The 26,565-nt window shown below is 42.3% G+C and overlaps 2 protein-coding genes across 3 annotated transcripts in view; one reads left to right on the forward strand and one right to left on the reverse strand.

Annotated features, from left to right (window-relative positions):
• The first annotated feature begins 1,204 nt into the window (after positions 1-1,204).
• On the forward strand, positions 1,205-23,778 carry LOC121874471. The gene is made up of 6 exons (XM_042378589.1): positions 1,205-1,594; positions 3,554-3,701; positions 4,927-5,047; positions 13,812-14,002; positions 17,980-18,129; positions 20,645-23,778. The coding sequence occupies exons 1-6, from the start codon at positions 1,463-1,465 to the stop codon at positions 21,628-21,630; spliced, it is 1,728 nt and encodes a 575-aa protein (XP_042234523.1). The 5' UTR covers positions 1,205-1,462; the 3' UTR covers positions 21,631-23,778.
• Positions 11,342-26,565, reverse strand: part of LOC121874469 (small nuclear ribonucleoprotein-associated protein B-like) — a 33,123-nt gene continuing 17,899 nt past the window's right edge. Inside the window, exon 6 of one of the 2 annotated variants that reach the window (XR_006090432.1) lies at positions 11,342-11,390. The gene's annotated coding sequence lies outside the window, so the exon portion shown is untranslated. Of the gene's footprint in view, positions 11,391-11,541; positions 11,594-26,565 lie in introns of those variants that run through there. The other variant, XR_006090433.1, reaches the window with a different exon arrangement.

A 26,565-nucleotide genomic window follows, 5' to 3' on the forward strand; every position in this document is an offset into this window, starting at 1 on the left:
GGATCACCATTGTCCTCAGAGGGTCCCCAAAGTCTTCAGAGGATCACCATTGTCCTCAGAGGATCACCATTGTCCTCAGAGGATCACCATTGTCCTCAGAGGGTCCCCAAAGTCTTCAGAGGATCACCATTATCCTCAGAGGATCACCATTGTCCTCAGAGGGATACCATTGTCCTCAGAGGGTCCCCATTGTCTTCAGAGGATCACCATTATCCTCAGAGGGATACCATTGTCCTCAGAGGATCACCATTGTCTTCAGAGGATCACCATTATCCTCAGAGGATCACCATTGTCTTCAGAGGATCACCATTGTCTTCAGAGGATCACCATTGTCCTCAGAGGATCACCATTGTCCTCAGAGGGATACCATTGTCCTCAGAGGGATACCATTGTCCTCAGAGGATCACCATTGTCTTCAGAGGATCACCATTATCCTCAGAGGATCACCATTGTCTTCAGAGGATCACCATTGTCTTCAGAGGATCACCATTGTCCTCAGAGGATCACCATTGTCCTCAGAGGGTCCCCATTGTCTTCAGAGGATCACCATTGTCTTCAGAGGATCACCATTGTCTTCAGAGGATCACCATTGTCTTCAGAGGATCACCATTGTCCTCAGAGGATCACCATTGTCCTCAGAGGGTCCCCATTGTCCCCAGAGGATCACCATTGTCCTCAGAGGATCACCATTGTCCTCAGAATGTCACTCTTGCCAACATAGAGTCGTCCTTGCCACCAATATATTATTTTTGTCCCAGGGATAAGATCATTACCCCAAAAAATAATTTTAACCACCAGAACATCACCATTGCTCCCAGAACATCACCATTGCTTTCAGAACATCTTCCTTACCCTTGGAACATCATCTTTTCCCCAGAACATCATCCTTGGCCCCAGAACATCATCCTTACCTCTGGAACATCATCCTTGCCCCCAGAACATAATTTTCTACTTTACATCATTACCTTGTCCCCTTAACATTATGTAAGTGTTCAAAACATCATCATTGCTCTCAGAAAACCACCATTACCATTACATCACCACCATTGCACCCATCTCATCATCCATGGCCATCAGAACATCGACCATAATTGGTACAAAATATCACCATTATGATGAGAACATGATCATCATCATAGCAGCAGATCATCATTGTCATCAAAACATCAACACTGCTTTTTGCTTTGCTTTGGCAGGGGTGTCAAATTCACGTAATCTGATGGGATGGTGGGTGTTGCGGGTGGGCGTGTGGGTGGTGGCAGCTTTCACGGTCTGTGGCAACATCTTGGTTATCTGCTGTCGAGCCATCTCCAGGAATGACAACAAGATACTAAAGCTTTTCATCAAGAACCTGGCAGGTAAGGGTGGGGATATATATCACTTTACCATCCTCATGAGACTGTAACATACCAATAAACAGTTTACCTGGTGTCCTTCGCCTTCCCTAGCTGCAGACCTGCTGATGGGTGTGTATCTGGTGGTGGTAGGCGTGGAGGATGTCAGAACAAGAGGCAAGTTTCATTCCTACGCCCTCCACTGGGCCTCATCCTATCTGTGTACCTTTGCTGGGATCCTAGCACTCGTTTCCTCAGAGGTGGGTCCCCTGTCTTATTGTCTAATTGGTTTGTTTACCTAGATTCATGTTTTTATATAATTTACTATATATATATTTGTCCCTATATCAATACTCTATCTCTATCACTTTATATATGTCATAATTGTTTTGGGGTCATCTTTTTATCTATCTGTTATGTTTATTTCTTTTTATCTATCTTTATCATCTGTATTTATTTCTCTATGCACTCATGTTTAACAGTCTTCTCTATTTACCTATCGACCTTGTAACTGTCTTGTCATTCTTATTAGTCATTTTTTATTATTCTACTTTTATTCTATTACCAAAATCTTATTTTTTTTATCAATCCAGTATCATTTAGTATTGCCCGCACCCGTCTTCATCACCTTGCACATACCTGTCTACTCGAAGGTTAATTAGGTTAGTTTAGGGTAGGGTAGGTTAGATTATGGTTGGTTAGATTAGGGTGAGTTAGGGATGGTTAGGTTAGGTTAAGGTCGGTTAGGTTCACTTTAGGGTGGTTAATTTTCAGGTGATCTGAATCTTTAATTTCTCTTCTCCTTGACCTTATCCTTAGTTGAGAAGTTACTATCCATAATGGGCACAAGCATCTGGTAGCTCCCCCTCTCCTCCCTGCCCTCTCACAATGTAACCCTCCTATCCTCCCTCCCCTCTCACAATGTAACTCCCCTCCCTTCCCTGCCCTCTCACAATGTAACTCCCCTCCCTTCCCTGCCCTCTCACAATGTAACTCCCCTCCCCTCCCTGCCCTCTCACAATGTAACTCCCCTCCCTTCCCCTCTCCAATGTAACTCTCCTGCCCTCTCTCACAATGTAACTCCTTCCTCCTCTCACAATGCCCTCCTCACAATGTAACCCCCTCCCCTCTCACAATGTAACTCTCCTCCTGCCCTCTCACAATGTAACTCTCCTCCTGCCCTCTCACAATGTCCCTCCATTCCCTGCCCTCTCAATGTAACTCCTCCTTCCCTGCCCTCTCACAATGTAACTCCCCTCCTTCCCTGCCCTCACAATGTAACTCCCTCCTGCCTCTCACAATGTAATGTAACTCCCTCCTGCCCTCTCACAATGTAACTCCTCCCTGCCCCTCTCACAATGTAACTCCCCCTGCCCTCTCACAAGTAACTCCCCTGCCCTCTCACAATGTAACTCCTGCCCTCTCACTAACTCCTGCCCCTCTCCTGCCCTGCCCTCTCACAATGTAACTCCCTCCCCTCCTGCCCTCTCACAATGTAACTCCCTCCCTTGCAATGTAACTCCCTGCCCTCTGCCTGCCCTCTCACAAGTAACTCTTAACTCCTGCCCTCTCACAAGTAACTCCCCCTCTCCAATGCCTGCTCTCACAATGTAACTCCCCTACCTGCCTCCCTCTTCCTGCCCCTCTCCCTCCCTGCCCTCCCCCTCCTCTCTCCCCCTCCCTGCCCTCTTTCCCTCCTTCCCTGTCCTCTTCCCTTCCCTGTCCTCTCGCCCTCCCTTCCCTGTCCCTCGCCCTCCCTTCCATCTTCCCTGCCCTACCATCTTCCCTGCCCTTCCATCTTCCCCCTTCCCTGTCCTCTCTCCCTCCCTTCCCTGTCCTCTCGCCCTCCCTTCCCTGTCCTCTCCTCCCTTCCCTGTCCTCTCGCCCTCCCTTCCCTGTCCTCTCGCCCTCCCTTCCCTGTCCTCTCCTCCCTCCTTCCCTGTCCTCTCGCCCTCCCTTCCTGTCCTCTCGCCCTCCCTTCCATGTCCCCTCCCCCTCCCCTGCCCCTCCCCCCTCCCTGCCCTCTCCCCCCCTCCCCTTCCCCCTTCCCTGCCCTCCCCCCCTTCCCCCTCTTCCCTGCCCTCTTCCCTTCCCCTGCCCCTCTTCCCTTCCCTGCCCTCTTCCTTCCCTGCCCTCTTCCCTTCCCTGCCCTCTTCCCTTCCCTGCCCTCTCCCCTTCCCTGCCCCCTCCATGTTCTGTCATACTTGTGTCTCCTCCAGACATCAGTGTTCATCTTGACGTTCATGTCCCTGGAGCGTTACCTTTACATCAGTGAGGCGCTGGACGACCGAGCACTGTCAGAGAGAAGCGCCAAGATGTGTTTGATTGTCATCTGGCTCACTTCCATCAGTCTGGCTCTGTTTCCTAGTGAGTACACTATGCCTTTTGTATCTTGTAGTACTGTATGCATATGTGACTTGGTATTCATTATTTGGCTTGTGTCCATCCGTCTGACACTTCGTTCACTAACATCCTCTATACAATCAATGTACAGAACCTCAAGTTTCAAGAGTTAAATTAGGACTGCCTAAAAAAACTCGCGTAACAGAGCTTTCACACTGCTCTAGAGATGATGCATAATATATGAAAAACAGGTAATTAAAGGAAATACAAGCTAAAATAGATACTGTAATCACTTTTCAAAAGTGTTAAGATTTATAAATTAGCTCCAAATATGAGAGAAAATAATCCAATTTCATATTGAAGAACTCATTCTTAGCAGAACAATCTAATTGACACACACACACACACACACTGTGCTCCACACAATCATTGCCACCCTGTACACTGAAGACTTGAGGCAGTTGAAGAAGCCACAAGTCCAGAAAATTGTGAGAAAATTTTTTCGGAGTGAGAATTATAAACTCTTGGAACAATTCACCAGAGAGTGTTATGATAGCACTGAGTGTGAGCTCTTTCAAAACCAGACTTGACCAACACTGGAGCAGGTACAGGTACATTCAAGAGCCAGTACTTGCCAACAGTGCGTAACAAAGACATGGCCGACCGCCCAAGCCGCCAGCGAGCCAATCAGTGGCGAACAGGATAAAAGTATAAAAGTTTTATATCACCTGTGGTGTAACAGTCAGCATGCTTGCCTTGCAAACAAGTGGTCTTGAGTTTGATTCCTGGGTAGGGTGAAACTATGGGCAAGTTTCTTTATGCCATATGCCTCTGTCTACCCAGCAGTAATTGAGAACCTGGATGTTAATGAATTTGCAAATCATGTTCCTGGATAATGGTTAGCCAGTGCGTTGTCTGGTCTTCTTGGACTATTCCTTGACATTGGGTCATGCAATTCATTAACTTAGGGTGTGATTGTTGTGTTGGCGACAGCTTCTACACTTTAAACAAATTTACGCATGGGTGGCCCTTGGGCCGGCCATCCTCGAGGGGCAACCATTATTATTATAAATTTCACTACAACAGTCTTAGCAAGTAATTGATTCTGACTGGGAATGTTTTTTTTTTTTTGCAAAATATGGTTTGTATGTATGGTGAAATGTTTCTCTTTTATTGAATTGAATTTCTTTAAGTTACTATATAAAAATGTTATCCCTGTAAGATCTTAACCAGACAGTATCGTTGGCAGCACTGTGGGTGAGCAGCTTCTATGGCAGCAATGCTATGTGCTTCCCACTTCACATCAACGAGCCCTACCTTGTGGGCTGGCAGTACTCGGCCTTCATCTTTCTCGGCCTTAATATTGTAAGGTGAGTAATGACCTTCCTGCATCATGTTAGGGATGACTTCCCTGAGTCATGTTAGTGGTGACCTCCCTGATTCATCTTGGGGGTGACCACCTTGAGTCATGTTAGGGGTGACCTCCCTGAGTCATGTTAGGGGTGACCTCCCCGAGTCGTGTTAGGGGTAACCCATATTCTCAGGAGTGCGTCAGCTGGAGAATATTACCCATCCACATATTTGCCAATGTGAAGAAAAGTTGATTGTATGTTTTATTGTCTTTTCATATTGACCAAATGAAACAAGTCATACACAAAGAATTCACTTTATGGTTAAGTTTGCAGTTTTAAGTACACCTGTGGTATCAGTAACTCCCTAAAGGTGTCGGCACACTGGGCACTTTTCTCCAAACATGTTGCCCGTTTTGCTGGCCGCTGGCCTGACAGCTCAGCAAGCTGCAGGATTATGGTTGTAGCGAAAAATGGACAACGGTTTATTTGGTGAGCTTTGCTGGCCGGGTTAGTGCTCAAATAAGCTTCATATTAGGTGTTGAATATCCAAGTAAAATTTGAAATAAATCATGAAATAATAATGTAAAATATAACACATAAAATGGTGACATGTTTCTATTTATTCGTCACTTTAAAACTTCTTTAGTTGTATTCAATCATTATTCAGGGTCTTCTTTGACCAGCCAGTTGCTGGCACTTTTAAAGAAACTTCATGATGCACCTATTCTCTTTTCTTTAGCTTTTACAGATGCCTCACTTGCTTCAACAATGGAAGAACTATAGCACAATCCTGCAGGGCCTTAACTGTAGTAATGGGATCCTTGGTGAACCTCATCTAGATGCTTAGTTGTTGTTTTCATGGCGTTGAGCAGACGCAAACATCTCTTTGTTTTGCTGGCCTGACTGTGTTTGGCAAACATGTTGGGAGGAAAAGTGCCCAGTGTGCTGCCGCCTTAAGTCTGCAATAGTTAAATAGTGCATTATCCTCTTTTCAAAAAATATTAATGAATTGTCTCACAACCACACAGTTCATAGCACTTGTGTACAGTCTAGGTTATATGAAGAGTGTTATGAGGAACACACCATCTAGGTATATGAATGCCCTTCATATAACACCCAGGTCCTTTTCTCATTTGGTCTCCGTTAATGCAGTTTCTTTGTGAAATGCCTCATTACTGTTGGTATAACCTAGGTGCATCCTCTTGCTTTTCGTGACATTGAATCTTAACAACCATTCCTTGTACCACTCCTTAAGCTGACAGAGATCTTTCTGTAGCTCTTCACAGTCCGTTTGGCTCTTAATTTCCCTGAATAATTTGGCATCGTCCATGAACATTTGTGTGGAGAAGTGTATAGCTTCTGGTATGTTATTTATGAAACGAACAAATAACAATTGGCCCAGTACGCTGCCCTGTGGTTCCCTGTTTTTTGTGGGTACACATGACAATTACAATTTTGTACCATTAATCACCACATTCTGATCCTCACTAGGACTCTTCTAAAAATCCCATACCCTTCCAGTTTAATTCTCAGCCTTTCATGGGGTATGCTGTCGAAGACCTTGGCAAAGTCCAGATATATAGTGTATTGTCAATATTCCTGCTGCCCTCCAGGATCTGGGTCCAAACATCCAGTTCCTTACATAATTGCATCAAGCAGAAGCATCCCAGCATTAAACCATGTTGGCAGTCCTTTACAAGGTTGTATAGTAGTAGATGTTCCATCATAGCATCCCTTATAATGCTATGCTGGTCAGGCTCACTGGCCTATAACTATTTGTAGAGATGCATTCTCCTTGTTTGAATATAGGACTCCCATATCCATTTTCCAGTCACTGGGTATCTTTTGCTCATCCATGCATCTACAGAACAAGATTTTAAGAGACTCGGCAAGTTCATTGCACAACTCCTTTAGCATTTCGGGATGCACGCTATCAGGACCAGCTCTTATGAGCCTTTGGCTTTTACAATTTGTTCCTAATACTGTACACTCTTCTGAGAACATAATGTGCGTCAGTGCAATGTCGAACTATCTTTCCTCAAATGCAGGGACATTATTCACATCCTTTCTTGTGAACACTGAGAAAACAATTTTTTAACACCTCTGCTTTGTCCTGATCCGAGTCTGCATAACTACCATTTCAAGTCTCAGATCTGATATGCCCTCACGTGTCTTTGATTTTGACTTTGCATAACGATAGAAAGCCTTTGGATGTGATTTGACCTTGCTTTCAATCTGCCTCTGAAACTCTTTTTCAGCCATTCTACACTCTGACTTTGCTTGGTTCCTGGACCTGACATACATCCTTCTATCCTGCTCATCATTTGTCGCGACCTATCTCTTAAATTTCTGAAATTTCTTTTTAACTTTGTCAACCACCGTGTATTCATGTGTAACAGCCTCCTTATATTGTGGGGTACGGGTTGTTTGGTTCACACTCGGGATGGGATGGAGAAAGGAAACTCACAATGTGCTCTCTGTATACATATTGTATTAGATGTACAGTGCAGCTTGGTGCTGGGAAGTGGCAGTGTGGTTACAAGCGTGATGTAGAGAGAGCTGGTTGTGAGGATGCTCAGAGGAGGACCAGCTTGTGGGTCGCCATGCTCGCCGGCGGGAGTGAGGGCCGCCAGTCAGGAGCGGAGGAGGTGGTGTTACTTGAAGACTGGCTGTAGGTAGAAAGAGAGCTAGGTCACCATGAGGACAGGTCTTATATAGTGGAGGTAGGCGTGGCTTAATAGTTGACCTCCGTCATGTAAGGCGGCGCTGGTTGACCTAGACCACGAGGCATACACTGGGGAATTCGCGGGGTCGGCTACTCAGCGACAAATGACGTTTGTAGGGGAGGAATCCACTACAATACTCCCCCTTCCCTCCAGGCGGTGTAGGAGACTTGTTGTCTGCAGGGTTGCATGGCACATGTGAGGCAGAACGGGCATGTGAGTCATAACGGCGAGGGCGTGGATGAGCCGGCCGCTAGGGGAGATAACTGTCCAGACACACGAGATCTGTGGGAGAAGAGAGGGAGAAAAAGGGTGTGTGGGGGCGATGAAAGTTGTGCTTCCCTCACGGCAGGTACAGAGTCCTCAGATGCGCCTGCTGAGGTGTGTGGGTCAGGAGCAGGGGCTGTTTTAGGAAGAGGGTCTATGACAGCAGGAGGGTGCATGACAGCAGCAGGGTCCACGACAGTAGCAGGGTCCACGACAGTAGCAGGGAGTACCTGAGGGGAAAAAAAAAAGGGTGTGGGGCCGCACTCAGGCGCATGGGCCGCGTCGGGAGCAGGGGCTGCCAGGCAGGAGCGGAGGAGGGTCCAGGACAGTGGCAGGGGGTACTGCTGGGCCGGGGGCGGCGTCTGAGGCAGGACGGGTGTGCTGGGGTCGGTAGGATGTGGTGCTTGGGGCAGGAAGAGGAGCTGGTGTCAGCTTAGAGAAGCAGTGCTGCTCTAGGGTGTCTAACCTGTGGTGTAGAGACAGTAGCTGTAGAGCCGATGAGAGCTGCCTCTGTGTGGATAAGCCAGTCTTCCATGTTGCTTGAAGACTGGGAGAGTGATCAGTTTCTCCTCCATCCTGTGTGAGTGCGAATCTCCGGGGTTCACCATATGTGGGGTACGAGATATTGGTTCACACTCGGGATGGGATGGAGAAAGGAAATTCACAATGTGCTCTCTGTATACATATTGTATTGGATGTACAGTGCAGCTTGGTGCTGGGAAGTGGCAGCGTGGTTACAAGCGTGATGTAGAGAGAGCTGGTTGTGAGGATGCTCAGAGGAGGACCAGCTTGTGGGTCGCCATGCTCGCCGGCGGGAGCGGTGGCCGCCAGGCAGGAGCAGAGGATGTGGTGTTACTTGAAGACTGGCTGTAGGTAGAAAGAGAGCTAGGTCACCACGAGGTCAGGTCTTATATAGCGGAGGTAAGTGTGGCTTAATAGTTGACCTCCGTCATGTAAGGCGGCGCTGGTTGACCTAGACCACGAGGCATACACTGGGGAATTCGCGGAGTCAGCTACTCAGCGACAAACAGCGTTTGTAGGGGAGGAATCCACTACAATATCCCTGGAGCCAGTGGGTTTAGGCTTGGGTATATATTTGTCAGTCAAATAGTTCACTTAACTGACTATGATGTCCTGGGGGGCAGGACCTGTGTGAAACATTGTACTAACCACGGTCGTACGTGTTAGTTAACGTAAAATCAGACGATTCATATTACGCTCAATAGCCCATAAAACATGTAGCTATAATTTCTTTATCAAGTCCCCCAGTTGAGACGTACATTCTCTCACCGCTTCAGGATGCCTGAATCCTCTGTTTTCTGTCAAGTAGTACCTCCAAGACTCTGATATTTCTTAATACCTCATATCGTGTTCAGAGATTTGTAATTGAGAGAGAACTCAAGTTGTTTTGCCTCAAATTAGATATGTCTGATTACAGATGAAACATTCAAAAGGTCCCTTATGAGTGATGTTGAAAGCTTCAACTGTATTTACTGTCTGTAAAAAAATTAAATAAGTAGTGTCGAGTCTGCCAGTAAAAGTGACGAGTCCCTAATATCGCCCTCGGGGGGGATGCCTGAGTTTCCAACTGATACTGAAGTTAGATCATTTTGATTCCCAATCATCAGAGAGTCTGATGTTTGTATTGAAATTATTGTCAATTATATATTTTAGAAAGTAATTAATCTCTTGTAAAGAATATGCCAGTCTTCTTACCTCCAAGATCTAACGGCACACTCTCTGTAGGCCCTTGTTACCAGTTTGTGCGTTTAACGTCCATTCTAATATTGCCTGGCAAGCTCAACCTCTGACTAGATTGTAACAATAGATGTAAAAAATTCATCTGACCATGACCCTGATTTTCATTTTTTTTATCCTCTTCACCACTGATCGGCTCGTTAGCTGCTTGGGCGATCGGTCACGTCTCTGTTACACACTGTTGGCAAGTACTGGGCATGCACCGACTCCTGAATGTACCTGAACCTGCTCCAGTGTTGGTCAAGTCTTGTCTTGAAAGCGCTCACACTCGGTGCCGTCACAACACTTTCTGGTAGATTGTTCCAAGAGTTCACAACTCTCACTCTGAAAAAGTTTGCCCTCACAGTTTTCTGGACTTGCAGCTTCTTCAATCTTGATCTGTGACCCCTTGTGGGGCGAGCGTACGCCAGCTCCAAGTAAGGACACTCGACTGAGTAGTGCCCCTTGAGATGCTTATACACCTCAATTAGGTCACCCGTTGCCCGTCTGTAGTATAAGCTAGGTAAGTTCAGGCACTCCAATCTCTCAGGGTAGCTGAGGTGCCGAAGTGCAGGCACCAGTCTGGTGGCCCTCCTTTGAACATTTTCAAATATACAGCAACTGATTTAAATGAAATTTATGTTAATACATGAATTGCCCTTTTTGGCATGCTTGAGTTGCCAGTTAGCCTATATATAAATGCGTGCACGAGGAAGCATGACACTTGCGATGCTCCCTCATTGTCTCTCAGGTAATGTAGCCTGTGCCCCAGGCTTGCCATATTAAGTTATTTTAACTCAGTCGAATTTTGTGAATATCAATGTTATGTTGTAACATAGTGAAATTATCATGTGCCAAGTAATAATTAACGTAATGTAAGTATCGTCTGTGTCGTTGTCAAACGAATGATTGTGTGTAATTGAGTTTAGACTTTTTAAGACACTCTTGTGACACTCCCTCATCGGCTCTCAGGCACAGTGTGTTGTAGCTGAATACCCCAGCTACCCTGGATCGTTAGCTGCCTGCCAGCCAGTTGTCTAAGGCAGGATGTCTTTAATTCAGTCAGATTAAAACCAGGGAGTAACGCGCCCTGGGAACCAAGCCCAGGAGATGAGCTCCCTAGCCGTGCGTCGGAGTCCAACCGACGCTAATACCGAGCTTCTTCTGTTGTAGTAAACACCAGCGATGTGAGCCTGGTCTGATAATCTCAATTATATGTGCAAAATAATGTTCTTGTACATGATTGTGGATAATTAGCAGAAACTTATTGGCCCAAATTGATTGAAACCATAAATATTGATAGTACCAGTATTAAAGTTTGTTATATGAGTTGAATAAATCCTCAATGAGCACTTCCAAATTGAAATGCTGGTACTGTGGGGTACGGGTTATTTGGTTCACACTCGGGATGGGTTGGAGAAAGGAAACTCACAATGTGCTCTCTGTATACATATTGTATTGGATGTACAGTGCAGCTTGGTGCTGGGAAGTGGCAGCGTGGTTACAAGCATGATGTAGAGAGAGCTGGTTGTGAGGATGCTCAGAGGAGGACCAGCTTGTGGGTCGCCATGCTCGCCGGCGGGAGCGAGGGCCGCCAGGCAGGAGCGGAGGAGGTGGTGTTACTTGAAGACTGGCTGTAGGTAGAAAGAGAGCTAGGTCACCACGAGGTCAGGTCTTATATAGCGGAGGTAGGCGTGGCTTAATAGTTGACCTCCGTCATGTAAGGCGGCGCTGGTTGACCTAGACCACGAGGCATACACTGGGGAATTCGCGGGGTCGGCTACTCAGCGACAAACAGCGTTTGTAGGGGAGGAATCCACAACAGTACCTGTATTAACTTGATGTTAGAAGGAACATATTAATATCTGTGCTATTAGCAAGTGTGTAAAATTACCATCTTTATTGTCAAAGAAATAATGTAACAGTTGTTTAATGTTGTAACAAATAATTGAAGATCTATTTTGTTACTTATAAAGTAAGACCTAGTGGTTCATTCTTGTCTGAGTTTGTTTGAATTGTCATCTTATTCACTTTTGATTTTAATAAATATTGACTTTGTAAATTGTGAGTATCACCACTCTTTCCCTTCTAACAATTGCTTCTTAGAAAATAAAGTATCTCACACGTGCCTAAGCTTGTATCTACCACGCTACCTAACACCTTAATTGTACAAGTTATATTCTAATAAAAGCCTGGGTGATGGCAGTCTACCCTTCTGAATGTATATAATTATACTAATACAATAGGTGTTGTTAAAGAATAATATGGTTTTCCCAGGTTAATCCATTGTATAGAATATAACCAAGCACTGATAAATAGTGAAAGAAATAAGAGGAAGATATAAGAAAAAGTAATGACAAAACAAATATTTAATATGAAGAAAAGAAAGATAAAGATTATTCAAATATATAAATAAATTAATGACATTTAAAGAAATAAACACTAAGAAAAATAAAATATAGAAGGTAAGGTAATAAGGATATAGAAAAATATATTATCTGAGAAAACATTTATAAAGAAAGTGATATAACAGAAAAGAGCAGAAGAGGGGGAGGGTGGTGAGTCACCGAGACTCTACGGTTGCCTCCTCCTCCTGCGCTGACTGGGGTTCCTTCACAGCTGCTGGCTCCTCCTCTGTTGATGTTTGCTCCTCCTCCGTTGCCGTTTGCTCCTCCTCAGCTGCTGTGTGCTCCTCCTCGGCTGCCGGCTGTTGTGAAGAAGCTGCTTCTGCCGTCCCGAGACGAAAAAATTAATCCAGTGTTGACTGCTTGGTGCTACTCTTCTTCTCCTTATACATCTCAGTGTAACAACCAAGACTGTCATCAATGCTGCGTTGAATCTTTGAGCTACGTTTTGGGTCATCATTTATAGGATTTGCATTCCTTGCTTGATCATGTTGAACGCTGTTGCCATCCTCTTGGAAGTTAGCGTTCGTTGAGGTTCTTCTTTATTGTTGTCGTCTTCAATGGGACTGTGTTTTGTTAACAGTTGCAGATCTTCGTTGGCGAGTTCTTCTGTATGGGATGCCAGGATGTCCTCAATATCCTCTGATTCCAGCTCATCAAAGCCTGCCTGTCTAGCCAAGCTGAGGATATCCCTATTCACTGCTGGGACTAAGTCTGTGAATCCCGTAAAACTGTTGATGCACTTGTGCCACAATTTACGCCACACACCATTCAGGCAACTTTCTGAAACCTCTTACCATGACTTGCCAATGTTGTCAATTGCATGAAGAATGTTGAAGCCGCGCCAATATTCTCGGATCGTAGGTTTATTTTCTCAGTCTGTAGCCTTGAGCAGCCATGGTATGTTGTAAATAATACGCCTTGAATGTTGTGATGACACCTTGGTCCATAGACTGCATCAGTGCTGTCGTGTTGGGAGGCAGGAATACAACTTTACACTGTCATGCAAGTCGTCGAGATTGGGAGGATGAGCTGGACCATTGTCAACGATCTTTTTCTTTTCTTTTATCCTCTTCGCCACTGATCGGCTTGTTAGCCGCTTGGGCGATCGGTCACGTCTCTGATTACTTTTCCTTTTCATTTATCTTCTTCACCAAAAGATCGGCTCGCTAGCCGCCCGGGCAATCGGTCACGTCTCCGTCACGCACTGTTGGCAAATACTGGGCATGTACCGGCTCCTGAATGTACCTGAACCTGCTCCAGTGTTGGTCAAATCTTGTCTTGAAAGAGCTCACACTCGGTGCCGTCACAACACTCTCTGGTAGATTGTTCCAAGAGTTTATAACCCTCACTCCGAAAAAGTTTGCCCTCACGGTTTTCTGGACTTGCGGCTTCATCAATCTTGAGCTGTGACCCCTTCATTGCAGGGATGGTGTACATGTTTAACCACTGGCTAAATATGGCGCCGGTTATCCATGTCTTCTTATTTGCCTTGTAGATCACTGTACATCACCAACAACTGAAAAACTCCATTCAGGCCAAAAAATGCTGTAATAGTGTACAAACCACTGCCACAAACACCCACTCTCTACCTATGAATACCATGTCGAATTAATCACTTCATGCCACTAACTACAATGGCCCCAACAGCATGGTTGTGATCTTCGGGTCGTACACTGGCCTCTTCTTCAACATCCGGGTGACAAGGTTATCAACGCCCTTGTCAAATGACGAGATGAACTTTGCTCTGCGCTTCTTCTTCATCGTTGTCACCAATTGCCTGTGTTGGTTGCCTATCATGTGCGTCAAGGTGGCCGCACTTGCACAAATTGATATCCATCGTGAGTAGTCTCTTAGTCATGTCCTATGTACACCGCCTTTTTATTTTTGTCACCACGTATGTTCCTCTATAAACCTGCTTACATTGTTGCCAGATATTTAAGGGGAAAGTACTATGCTATATTGTCCATATTAGTAACATTACATGTGAAAATTTGTTTGACCTGCTATTTTATACAATTTATTTTGATGTTGGGACACAAAGTTATGTTTGTATTCTAATCATGCAGTGCAACTATTGTACCACATATGTTTGTTACCTAAGCATTTGTGCCACCTCCTGCTTAACTTTTACTTTTACTTTTATCCTCTTCACCACTGATAGGCTCGTTAGCCGCTTGGGCGATTGGTCACGTCTCTGTTACGCTTTGTTGGCAAGTACTGGGCATGCACCGGCTCCTGAATGTACAGTAACTGAACCTGCTCCAGTGTTAGTCAAGTCTTGTCTTGAAAGAGCTCACACTCGGTGACGTCACAACACTTTCTGGTACATTGTTCCAAGAGTTCACAACTCTCACTCTGAAAAAGTTTGCCCTCAAAGTTTTCTGGACTTGCCTTACATGTATGTACAGTACTGTACATATATACAGTATATATATATATATATATTTTTTTTTTTTTTTTGTAAAGCTGTGATATTTTTTAAGTGGCAGTGGTTACTGTTATCCACTGGGCTTTTGCTGACCCCTTTACTGTATTACAGTGGTCGCCAAACTTTTATACAAGCGGACCGTGAGGTGTGTGTGTGTGTGTGAGTGTATGACTGCTGCATGAACTATATTTTAATTGTAAACAGAATTTTGAAGGTAATGAAATTATATTTACAAAAAATCTTCATTTTGTAATACTGCATACTAAATAACTATGAACGGATTCAAAAACATATTACTGTACTAACTGCAAACAGAAACTCTAGGTCTAAGACTTCAGGTTAATTAATGCCTTGAGAACTTTATAAAAATCTGTTTTCATCTTAGAACGAGCAACATGTAAAGTGTTTGCCAGGTGAAAATCTGTAAGAATACTTCATCCCCTTTGTTTAACAAATAATTTTTTAAAATAACTTTTTACATACGTAAATACTGAGGAAGATAGGTATCATCCCCAATGTGTGTGAAACTATTTTAAGATATGTTTATGGTGACACAAATATTACATAGGAAATTGCGATGGGATGAGGAGTATACATTGGCCTGACTTACTAATGAATAAGAATGCAGATACGACACTGAATATATATCATAGCCAGTAAAGTTAACCATTCAGTTGATAAATATATACCCAAGACCAAACCCAGTGCCTCCAGGAATACAAGGAGACTGCTACACATGAACCATGCAGCGGTCGGCAAAGTTAAGAAAACTCAGGATTTCGAGATTTGGGTTAGGACAAATGATAAGCAGGACAGGAGGATGTATGCCAGATGCTGGAACCAGCCCAGAAAAAGAAGCAAAGTCAGAGTGTAGAAGGGCTGAAAAAGAGTTCCAGAGGCAGATTGCAAGTGAGGTCAAGGTAAACCCAAAGGCTTTTTACCGCAATGCAAAATTCGAAATTAAAAACGTGAGTAGGCATATGGGACCTGAGGCTTGAAGAAGGTAGTTAGGCAGATTCTGACCAGGATAAGGCAGAGGCATTGAACAAATTCTTTTCATCGGTGTTCACAAGAGTGAATGCGAACAATCTTCCTGCATTTGAGGAAAGACAGTTTGACACAGTGCTGACCCACATTGTGTTCTCGGATGAGGTTATAAGAAATAAACTGTCAAAGCTGACGCTTCACAAGAGTCCCAGCCCCGATATGGTGCACCCCAGTGTTAAGAGAACTGTGTAACGAGCTTGCAGATCCCCTTAACATCCTGTTCTGCAAATGCCTAGATGAGCTAAAGGTCCCCAATACCTTGTACTGGAAAATGGCTTTTGTGAATCCTATATTCAAGAAGGGCGATTGTCACTCCACGAATAATTATAGACCAGTGAACCTGACCAGCATAGTCTGCAAAGTACCAGAGAGCATCGTAAGAGATGCCATGATGGAACAAATACTACGAAACAACCTTGTAAAGGACTGTCAACACAGTTTTATGCCGGGATAATCATGCTTAACACAATTACTTAAGGTACTGGATGTTTGGACTCAAATTCTAAAACAAGGTGGAAATATCTACAATATACGAGTATATCAAGATTTTGCCAAGGCTTTCGACAGTGTACCTCATTAAAGGCTGAGCATTCTGCATGACCACAAACTGACGATTCATGGCACAAAATCATCATGTGTACCTGTCACATGGGGTACCACAGGGCAGTGTATTGGGCCCATTGTTGTCTTTTTGCTTCATAAATTATATGCCAGAAACTATACACTCTTTCATACAAATGTTTGTGGACGATGCCAAGTTATTTAGGGAAATAAAGAACCTAACAGGCTGTGAAGAGCTACAGAAAGGTCTCTATGAGCTCCAAGAATGGTCGAAGAAATGGCTGCTAAGTTTCAATGTCACAAAGTGCAAAAGGATGCACCTGAGCCACAACAACAGTAAGGAGGCGAAGAGACTGCATTAATTGAGACCGAAGGAACTTAAGTTCTTGGGCCATTGTGAGAAGAAGGTGAATCAGGTAATGAAACTAGTATAGGTCTTATAAGAAGGTCATTTAGATATCTGGATGGTCCGTCGCTCATCACGGTCTTCAAGAGTGAGGTACTTCCCTGTCTGGAATACTGTCAACTCGTCTGGTCCCTGAGGTATGCTAGAGACTGTCAGTAATTGATTGAAAATGTCCAAAGGAGGGCCACCAGACTGGTGCCTGCTCTACGGAACCTCAGTTACCCAGAAAGATTAGACCGCCTGCAACTACCTAGCTTATACTACAGATGGGCGAGGGGGCGACCAAATCGAAGTGTATAAACATATCGGGCACTATTTGGTTTAATGTACATACCTGGAGCTGGCGGACATTTGCCCCACCAGGGGCACATCTCAAGGTTGAAGAAGCCACAAGTTCAGAAAACTGTAAGGGCAAACTTTTTCAGAGTGAGAATTGTGAACTCTTGGTACTATCTGCCAAAAAGTATTGTCATGGCACCGAGTGTGAACTTATTCAAGGCTAGACTTGACCAACACTGGAGCAGGTTCCAATATATTTAGGGGCCAGTGCACGCCCAGTACTTGCCAACAGTGCGAAACAGAGACGTGACCGACCGCCTAAGCGGCTGACGAGCCGATCAGTGGCAAAAAGGATAAAAGTAAAAGTAGAATTCGAGTAAACTCATATCTAAATTGTTTTGAAGTTAAAAGTTGCATTGCATATCTATCAGTTCCATTTTTATCTCTTCTGGAACTGTGTCAATATTAACAATGAATGGAGGTATAAATACCTGTGTTGTAGTTCCATATCGAGAGCACATAGATTGGCAAACCTCGATTCAAATTCTTCTTTTAGATCACACAAATTACTTCTAGATTTTGGCACATCATATATGCTGGTATAATGTGCAGCAAGCGCTGTAAAATGTACTGCATTTTTTAAAATTGATTTTCCCATAAACATTACTTATTTTTCAATCACAATGAAATTTCTAGCAACCTGATCTTTTCCTGAAAGCTTGGTATTCATTTCACTGAGATGAGCAGTCAAGTCCAATAAAAAGGACATGTCTAAAAGCCTATTATTGCTGGATAATTATTACCTGTACAGTACAGTATTGGCTTCCCTTGCATATCACTGAACATTTTATTTCATAAAGAATGTCATAAAGTCTTCTTAATATTTTTCTGTACCAAGATCACTTAAAAATTCTTTAAACTGCCTGTGATGAAGAGCGTGTGTTCTGATATAGCTGACAGTAGCATGCTACCATTATACCACCAACTTACTGTACACATCAACTAGTTGCGACATACTGTACTATATTTTGTCTGAAAGAGTGTATACATCGTTTGTTCTACCCATCAACTTTTGAGAAACCATTTTTTGTCAGAGGGAGTGTATGCATGGCTGGTGGTACTGGTACTCCCCATCAACTCAGCTGTCAACCCTGGCCTCTACACTTTTTCAACCTCACAATTCCAGTCACAAGTCAGCAGTGCCTTCACTGTCTTCCGTAGAGCTCACCAACGGCAGAACTCAGGTCAGCATCAGTCAAGTTATTGTCAGAAATTAATGCTACTATCACTGTTAACCCTTGTGTACGGTGTTGCCTCTGAGCTGAATAAAATCGTCTTGCATTATTCAGATAAAATACTAAAAGCAGCATCCCTGTAGTGAAGGGGTTAACATAGTGGGAATTAACTGTCATTGAATACTGAATTTACCTTTTGACATTGACAGTTGGGTTTAACAAAAAAATAGGCTTCAGCAGTTATTAATTTTTAATATTGAAATTAGCTTTTGATATTAATAATAACTTAATAGCAATGTCAAAAAATAATGCTATTATTGACATTGTCAATGTCTGAAACTAATGTCGCTAACAAACCTGAGGTCACTCAAAAACCAATGTGATTTCGTCCTTTAAAAGCTAATACTGTACTCTACAGTATCAGTGTTAAAACCTAATACAGTACAGTACCACCAAAATTTAGATAAAATTTAGTGTTAACAATCAACAACCTTCTTTGTGGATTTTTTTATGAGATTGGTGAAAATTACCAATATTCTCCGTTAAAAGTAAATGGATGAAACTTTCCTAGGTATGGTAACAGGTTGGTGCCAAATCAGCAACTGTCAAAAGGACTTAAGTCTTAAATTTTATGTGTACTGTACAGTACTGTATTATTGTATTATATTAAGGCTCATAATGATAGTTCATAGAGTGTGTTGCATAAGAAAGGGTTATTTTCATAAGAAAAAATTTTCATTTTGCACTAAGTGATAATTAACAACTGAAGGAGCTGGATTTATTAATCCTATTATTTTAGTTTATTAGCAAAACTCACCTTCTCACAATGATCCAATAACATCAGTCAACACAAATAACCAGACCTTTCTCACATTTAGTTAGAAAAAATATATTTGTCAGGTTCAGACTCATAGGATGCTTCCTTATTACAATACAGTACTCTCTATTAGTGTGGCTAAAGCAAATCTTGAATTTTTCACTATTGAATCTCAGTATTCATTCTTATAACCAGACTTGAAGCCAGCACAGATGGTTCTGAGAAATAAGTTGTGATAGGTAAGGCATCTAGCCATAAAGCTTGCCTGATGCCCACACAAGCATGGAAAATGGCCACAAAATGATGATGGTGCACGTTCCTTAGTTTAGCCACATTATTTGTGATATCAATTATATTCACTTCATCTCTACAAATGTTCAGAAAATACATCATGTCATGTGTTTCTATATTTTCCGTGTTATCTGATTGATTCTTGGGGACTCAGAACACAACACTATGGCTCTTACACTCTAAACAATCTTGAAGTTCCTGCAGCCCAATGTTCATATTGACCTTAATTTTCTCCACTCTCCTGCAGGACCCCTAACTGTTACTTGACCTCTTCTAATCCCACATCCCTCACACCTGCATCATAAGTTCCTGCCACAACCTAAGTGTTGCTTTGGTAAAATTTTTCCTCTAGAGTATTCTAATAGCACTTGTTTCCCCATCTGTGATAAGAATCTTCATACCGTATCAACAGAACTGCTATTTTGGATTTTTTTCTGTTCTTATGGTCTGCAATATCTTTGTCAGTCTGGTCATACAATCAAGGCAGCATCAACAGCTTACAGAGGATTTTATTATGTATTGTTATTTTTACTATCCTCAGTGTTAGCACAACCCTTGCTAAACCCCTCACCACAGTACAGTAATTGTATGCTAGCAGACTCCTTAGTTGCTTGTCACACCCAAAACCACAGCATGATTACCATTTTTAACTATGGCTCTGAATGCATGCTATGTTTATTTAATTTATGATATTTATGGTTTGGGTGATTGTCACTTGAGGGCACAAGTGACTTGCTTGTGAGGTGTTAGTGCCAACTTCAAGGTCATTGGAGTTTAATTCAGTGTTTTTTATTTAGTTACAAGTCTCTTGCTGCTGGGCTTACCTTCCTCTTAATCACAACTCACTACATTATTTGATATCAATTAATTATATCCTATGATTTTGTGCCTTAGCTGTATTGTTATGATAACATAAGCCTCAATGCCCCTCTCTGGTGCTTTGCTAACTGACCCAGTGTTATTTTCGTGAATTTGTTAAATATTTTTCCCCCTTTTTTTCCAGCTGTTATAAGTATCACTTTGTGCTATACATACTTCAATATTTCCCCACATAGATTATATCCATCAGTCTGTCATGATGTCTGTTGTACTCACTGTCATAAATAACCTTCATCAAACAAATTGTCTACTGATCACTGGCCCTCAGCTGCTCAAGACCCAGTACTGTAGTGGTTTTTGAAACAGCTAATAAAATGTTTCATAATAGGGCTTAACTGTAAAGTGATTCAGTTGTTTTCAAAGGATACTTAAAGGATGAAGTAGCTAAAGTATAGAGAAAATTTTAATATAAAAGGAATATACCAAAGAATAGAGTAAAGGAGTCAATTGTTGCCATTATGAATGTGTGTATACTCTTGTTATGTCCAACTTTAAAATATTTGATGATATTTTTTCACTATTTTTTATTTAACACAGACACAGAGGGATTTCGACATTCCTCTACTCGGGTGTGGGGAAGCAACATCCACAACGCCCAAATCTCTACCCTCCACCATTATCACCATCCACTTTCTGCCCATCCTTTATCACCAATATTGGCTCCTATCAACACTAATAGGAAAACCACTCATATTAAACAAGCTGCTGAGGTTCCAACTACCATATACCAAGCATCTCACAAAGCCGGTGCACTTTCCTTTTCATCTGTTGAAGGTGAGAGAGAAAATAAGTTGCATAAATTCTCTAGCAGTAGCTTTGCAGGTCCTCAGGGAGTGATGCAAGTAGCCTCAGAAGGGTCTCGACAGAGTGGAGGTAGAAGCCAGAAATATAACCAGAGTGTATGTCCCCAGAGTCGAGTAACCTTCAGTGCCAAAGTGACTCAGGTCAGATTAAACACAAATTCCCATGGTGATGGTCAGATGCCTTCCAGTGATCATACACATTCCTCCCCAGTTAAGGGAGAGATAGGTTCAAGTCCTACTCATCTACACCTTGAGTCTTTTAGCCAAGGTCCAAGAGACAACCAGACCTTCACAGATGCCCAAGGCTTCCAAGATATTTGCCTGGAAGCACACGTGTCCAGACATGGCAACATCCATTGTCCTGCAGCATCTACACTGACAACTTTTTCATCATCACCTTCATTCCAGGGTAATCCTCTGTATGTTGACTGCAGTGCCTCTGCTACTTCAGACTTCAAGAACTCAAATGTTTTGCAGTTGAATCTCAAAGTCAGTTACACTCCAGAGCTAATACAGAGTCCTAGCCATAAGGGGTCATCAGGAATCAACAACAGTTCAAGTGTGAAAATGTCTCCAGAAACGCCCATACCAGTGGACATGAACAAAACTTCTCTAGATATTCCACAGGTAATAGTAGGAACAAGTTCTTCTTCCTTAAGACAACCTCCTGCTGCCCTTGAGCAATCAAAGGAGGAGACAGGTGATTGTAGTGAATACTAAACCTCCAAAGCACAAGTACTTTCTCTGAAAACTTTTATAGAAGCAAAATGGGACATTCATCGATCTGGAGCATCGACTCTTTTTCTCCTTCCAGCAGACTCATAAATGTGATATCCTCTTCCCTCTTACACATCTGGTAAGAGAAAAAATAAGTTCTATTCAACTCTCACTCATCTACTTTCCGGTATATATTTTTTAGCTGTTTTTTAATTAATTTTTTGTTACCTCCTCGTCATTTACATTTCATGTTGTTAATTTCTCACTACTTGAATGACCTTCACCACATGCCATGAACACATTTGTTTATAATTTTTTTTCATTCTGATTAGCCTTTTTTCTTTTTTTCTTTTTACATTATTCCCCTTATTCTACACAAAAATTGCTGGATATCATCATAACTAACGTGTGGGAATATCAGATCCAAGACTCGAAGATGGTAGCTATTCGGACTCAGATCATGAGAAGGCAGAGGTATTAAATAAATTGTTTTCTTCACTGTTCACAAAAGAGGATGCAAACAAACCACCCAGCATTTGAGGAAAAGTGGTTTGACACAGCACTAATGCACATTGAGTTCTCAAGAGTGTGTACTGTATTAAAAACAAATTGTCAAAACTAAAGGTTCACAAGAGCCCTGTTCTGCAGATGTATGGATGAGCTAAAGGTACTTTGAGGAGAGGGAACAGTCTCTTAATTTAGTGGGACAGCAGGATTTTAACTCTGTTTTGGGAATACAGAAGGATAATAATGGCCTCATTAAATTTTACTGGGAAATATCCCAAGGCCAGGAAACCATTTATTGTGGTTCCCAGTCTCGTCATAGCTTGGTTGTTTATGTGGCTGGATACCTCCTTGGTAATTCTCATGTAGATAGGAGCTTAATTTTTTATGTTTGAGATGGTTGCAATGATTTCCTTTGAGGTGATTGGTATATTCAGTGGATTGTCCTCACACAGATTCTCCCACCTAATTTCAGGGGGAGGTTCAGTGTGGTGTGTTTGGCCTCGTAGTCCATGAAGGGCGAGCTCCTCATGGGTACTGTTAAATCCCATTCTCTTCATTTGTGATTTGGAAATTGTTACTCCATATATTCCTGAAGATGTGTTCTTTGTATTTTATTGCCTGCGTGGTCAGTTATACAGTACAGTTTATGGTGACTTGGAGAGGCTGGCACCTTTCAGTCTCTTGACCTGGCACCATAACTCCCCTGGGACACTATATGATTGTAAGAGTTGTTTTGGTCCATTTGAGGATACGGTACTTTGTTCCAGAGATCTCGTTTGTATTTCCTCTCATATTCTCCTGTGTGTGTGTGTGTGTTGTATTTTTCATTGTTTTAGCCATGGGTTTTGGCTCTCTGTTGAACAGTTAGAATTGGTTTGTGGGGTGATGAGTTTTGGCATTTGTCATGGATGTGGGAATGTTCTGTATTGCTTATAATGGGTGGCCTCTTGTTAGGCTGTTCTTATGGTATCACACTAGGTGTTAATTTCTTCTTCTATTGTGATTACCGGCTGCTTGTCTGTGATCTGTAGGATTTTTATGTACTTTGATAACATGTTTTGCTCTAATTTTTTCATTGAATAGTTCCCAGTTTGTCTGTTTAGCAATCCTCCTCAGTGGAGTTGGTATCATTATTGGTTTTGTGGAGATGGTCATGATTATAGGTAGGATGTTGGTGGAGGTCACTAGTTCTTGTTAAAAAAGGTAGTTGTGAAAGCACTTGCTGTTTGTTATACAGTACCTATGTCTTAGATAATGGCTGATTTCCTGTTGTAGAACATAAGGAAATTTTGGACAAGTGGCTGAGCTTTTTTATCAGCTATGAGGCCACCGAGGCATCTTCCAAATTTGTTGGCTGTACTCTGACCATCTAATAGAGGATGTCTTGACATTCAGGTCCCCTATGATGTAGTCTGTTGAAGTCAGTGTATGGTAGATAGTCCCTGCATGGTGGGAGGGAAGTTGTTGCTATTATGATTGGTCCTGTTGTCAAGTTGATTTAAATGGCAAGTGTCTCAGAGGTGAAGTCACCTACAGTATAATTCTGTGGTAGATACTGCACTGTTTTACTTTTCCTTTTATCCTCTTCACCACTGATCGGCTCGTTAGCCACTTGGGCGATCGGTCACGTCTCTGTTACGCACTGTTAGCAAGTACTGGGCATGCACCGGCTCCTGAATGTACTTGAACCTGCTCCAGTGTTGGTCAAGTCTGGTCTTGAAAGAGCTCACACTCGGTGCTGTCACAACACTTTCTGGCAGATTGTTCCAAGAGTTCACAACTCTCACTCCGAAAAAGTTTGCCTAAACAGTTTTCTGGACCTGCGGCTTCTTCAACATTGAGCTCTGACCCCTTGTGGGGCGAGCGTCCACCAGCTCCAGGTAACGACACTCGACTGAGTAGTGCCCCTTGAGATGCTTATTACACCTCAATTAGGTCGCTCCTTGAGATGCTTATACGCCTCAATTAGGTCGCCCCTTGAGATGCTTATATGCCTCAATTAGGTCGCCCCTTGCCCGTCTGTAGTATAAGCTTGGCAAGTTCAGGCGCTCCAATCTCTCAGGGTAGCTGAGATGCCGAAGTGCAGGCACCAGTTTGGTAGCCATCCTTTGAACATTTTCAATCAACTGACAGTCCCTAATATATCTCGGGGACCAGACGGGGTGGCAGTACTCCAGATGGAGGAAGCAGCACACTAAGACAAATTAACATTTTAAAAGATCAGAATCACATTGAAATATTACACGGCCCCCGGAAGTTGGTGGATGAGTGTGACGGAGGGGGACTTGGCCGCTCTTGCCGTCAGCAGAGGCAGGAAAGATGAAGTTGTTCGCAGTCACATTACCAGCCTCTGCTGACGGCTGTGTAATATTTCAATGTGATTATGATCTTTTAAAATTTTTATTTGTCTTAGTATGCCTTATTATGGGTAAAAATAAGTATATATTAAATGCGTCCTCCAAAAGCGTTAATTTGCTACCAGAGTTTAACAGTTAATTCATGTATAATACTTATGATAAACTTCCTACGTACTTATGTTTGAAATAATGAATGTATGTAGTATCTTAATATAATTTAGCGAAATATCTTTCTTGTCAGAAACGGTCATCCCAACGGTTTTGAATAAACTCATTTAGAAATACATCATTACTTCAGGATGGAATTGGACAGATTTGCAACAGCCAATCAGCTGTAACTCTTGAGAAGAGGGCGGGGCATCTCTTCTCAGCTGAGAAAAAACGCACTATAGTGCCCTGCCGGTTCATATCCATAATCCTTCCAAACTTTGTTGTTCGATACTCTGGTTTCACCGTATCTTCCACATTTAACACATCCAGTGATTGTAGGAGTTTGTGACCAATGTGATCTCTTACATTATTCTTTAGCTTGTATTTTAGCTTTTGTGTTTAGGCAAAATACCATGGCAAGCAGGAATAGTCAAGTGACATTGTATGAATGCCGTACAAAGGGTCTTATGGGTATCCTTTAGAAGAAAACGTGTTTCTTATCTCAAGAATATGCAAAACCAGGTGGGCAAATTCCAACTTTCTATAAGTTTCATTTTGCGATTTTTCCACGTTTTTGTTGAGTAAATATATTCCCGTCACAGAAAAAGTTTAGAAAATGGCTGGTTATGGGTATTAAGAGATAGTGTCTTAGAGTACTGCATTACCCTGACCTGTACACCTGCAGTACAGGTATACCCCATAAACCAATGTCCCATTAACCGCTGCTTCGCATAACCAATGATTATATATTAGGGAAATATATACTAAACCAACTGTAAACTTGTACAGTATAATGATATCAATGAATAAATATCAGTACTTCTAGAGCAGTTGGCTAACATCAGAAGGATTTGTTTGATTTCTTTCAATTTTTCCACAGATGTTTTTTGGATAATAAGTACAGTATCGTAATAGAAACGAAACAACTTTTTTTATTACAGGTTGACAATCCCTTATCCGAAATCCTTGGGACCAGAGGCATTTCGGATTTCGGAATTTTTCGGTTTTTAGAATGGTTAGTATATTAGCCCATCCGGGCACAAGTTACTGACCCACATTGGGGCCTGGGGGCGAAAATATAATAATAATAATAACAATAATACAGGTAATAATAATAATTCATAGGTCTAGGTCGTGTTTCTCACTTTTTATCTTTTTTCATTCTTGTATTTCTTTATTATTAATACAGTATTATTGTTATCATTATTATTTTGGTGTATTTTTTAATTAAAATTTTTATTTACTATGAATATTATTATTATAATTAGTATTACTATTACATTTTCACCCCCCCCAGGCCCCGATGTGGGTCAGTGATCTATGCCTGGGTGGGCTAATCCCTGCTTTAAAAAAAAAAAAAAAAAAAAAAAATCCACAAAAACTTTCAGTTTTCAGAGCTTTTCGGATAAAGGGTTGTCAACCTGTACTGTATATGAATTTATTTGTAATCTTTTTAGTTCCTCTGTATCTATGATCATAAATCACCTGTAGTGCACAGGGTGTAAAGGATGAGGGATATTGCAGGGTAAAACACCATGAAAAACTGATAAGACACTAAAATTGGTCTCTATATGCTTTGTATGCGAAGAAATTAATTACCATAAATATTCATCAGCAAAATCCACTGTGTCAGTGCGTGTTGTCTTCTGCTGTTTGTTTGTTTACACTTGGACCAAGCCACGATTTCGGGTTACAGAAAAAAACTCGCTTTTATGGAATTTGGGTAATTTTAAGAAAAAATTCAAAATTTTTACCAAAATTTTAAAAATTATTTTGTGTGGATTCTCTGTGGTGGTTGGAAAGCCACTCGCCTCCCCAGTTGCCACCAACTACCACAACAATGGTACTGCTCAGTTAGAATTCTTTCCCCAGCTTGTGTTCAGTTGTGCATCTGTATTTAAGACTTTATTCACCCTTGTGGAAT

The sequence above is a fragment of the Homarus americanus genome, unplaced genomic scaffold (assembly GCF_018991925.1).
Source record: "Homarus americanus isolate GMGI-L3 unplaced genomic scaffold, GMGI_Hamer_2.0 scaffold11794, whole genome shotgun sequence".
Lineage (NCBI taxonomy): Eukaryota > Metazoa > Arthropoda > Malacostraca > Decapoda > Nephropidae > Homarus > Homarus americanus.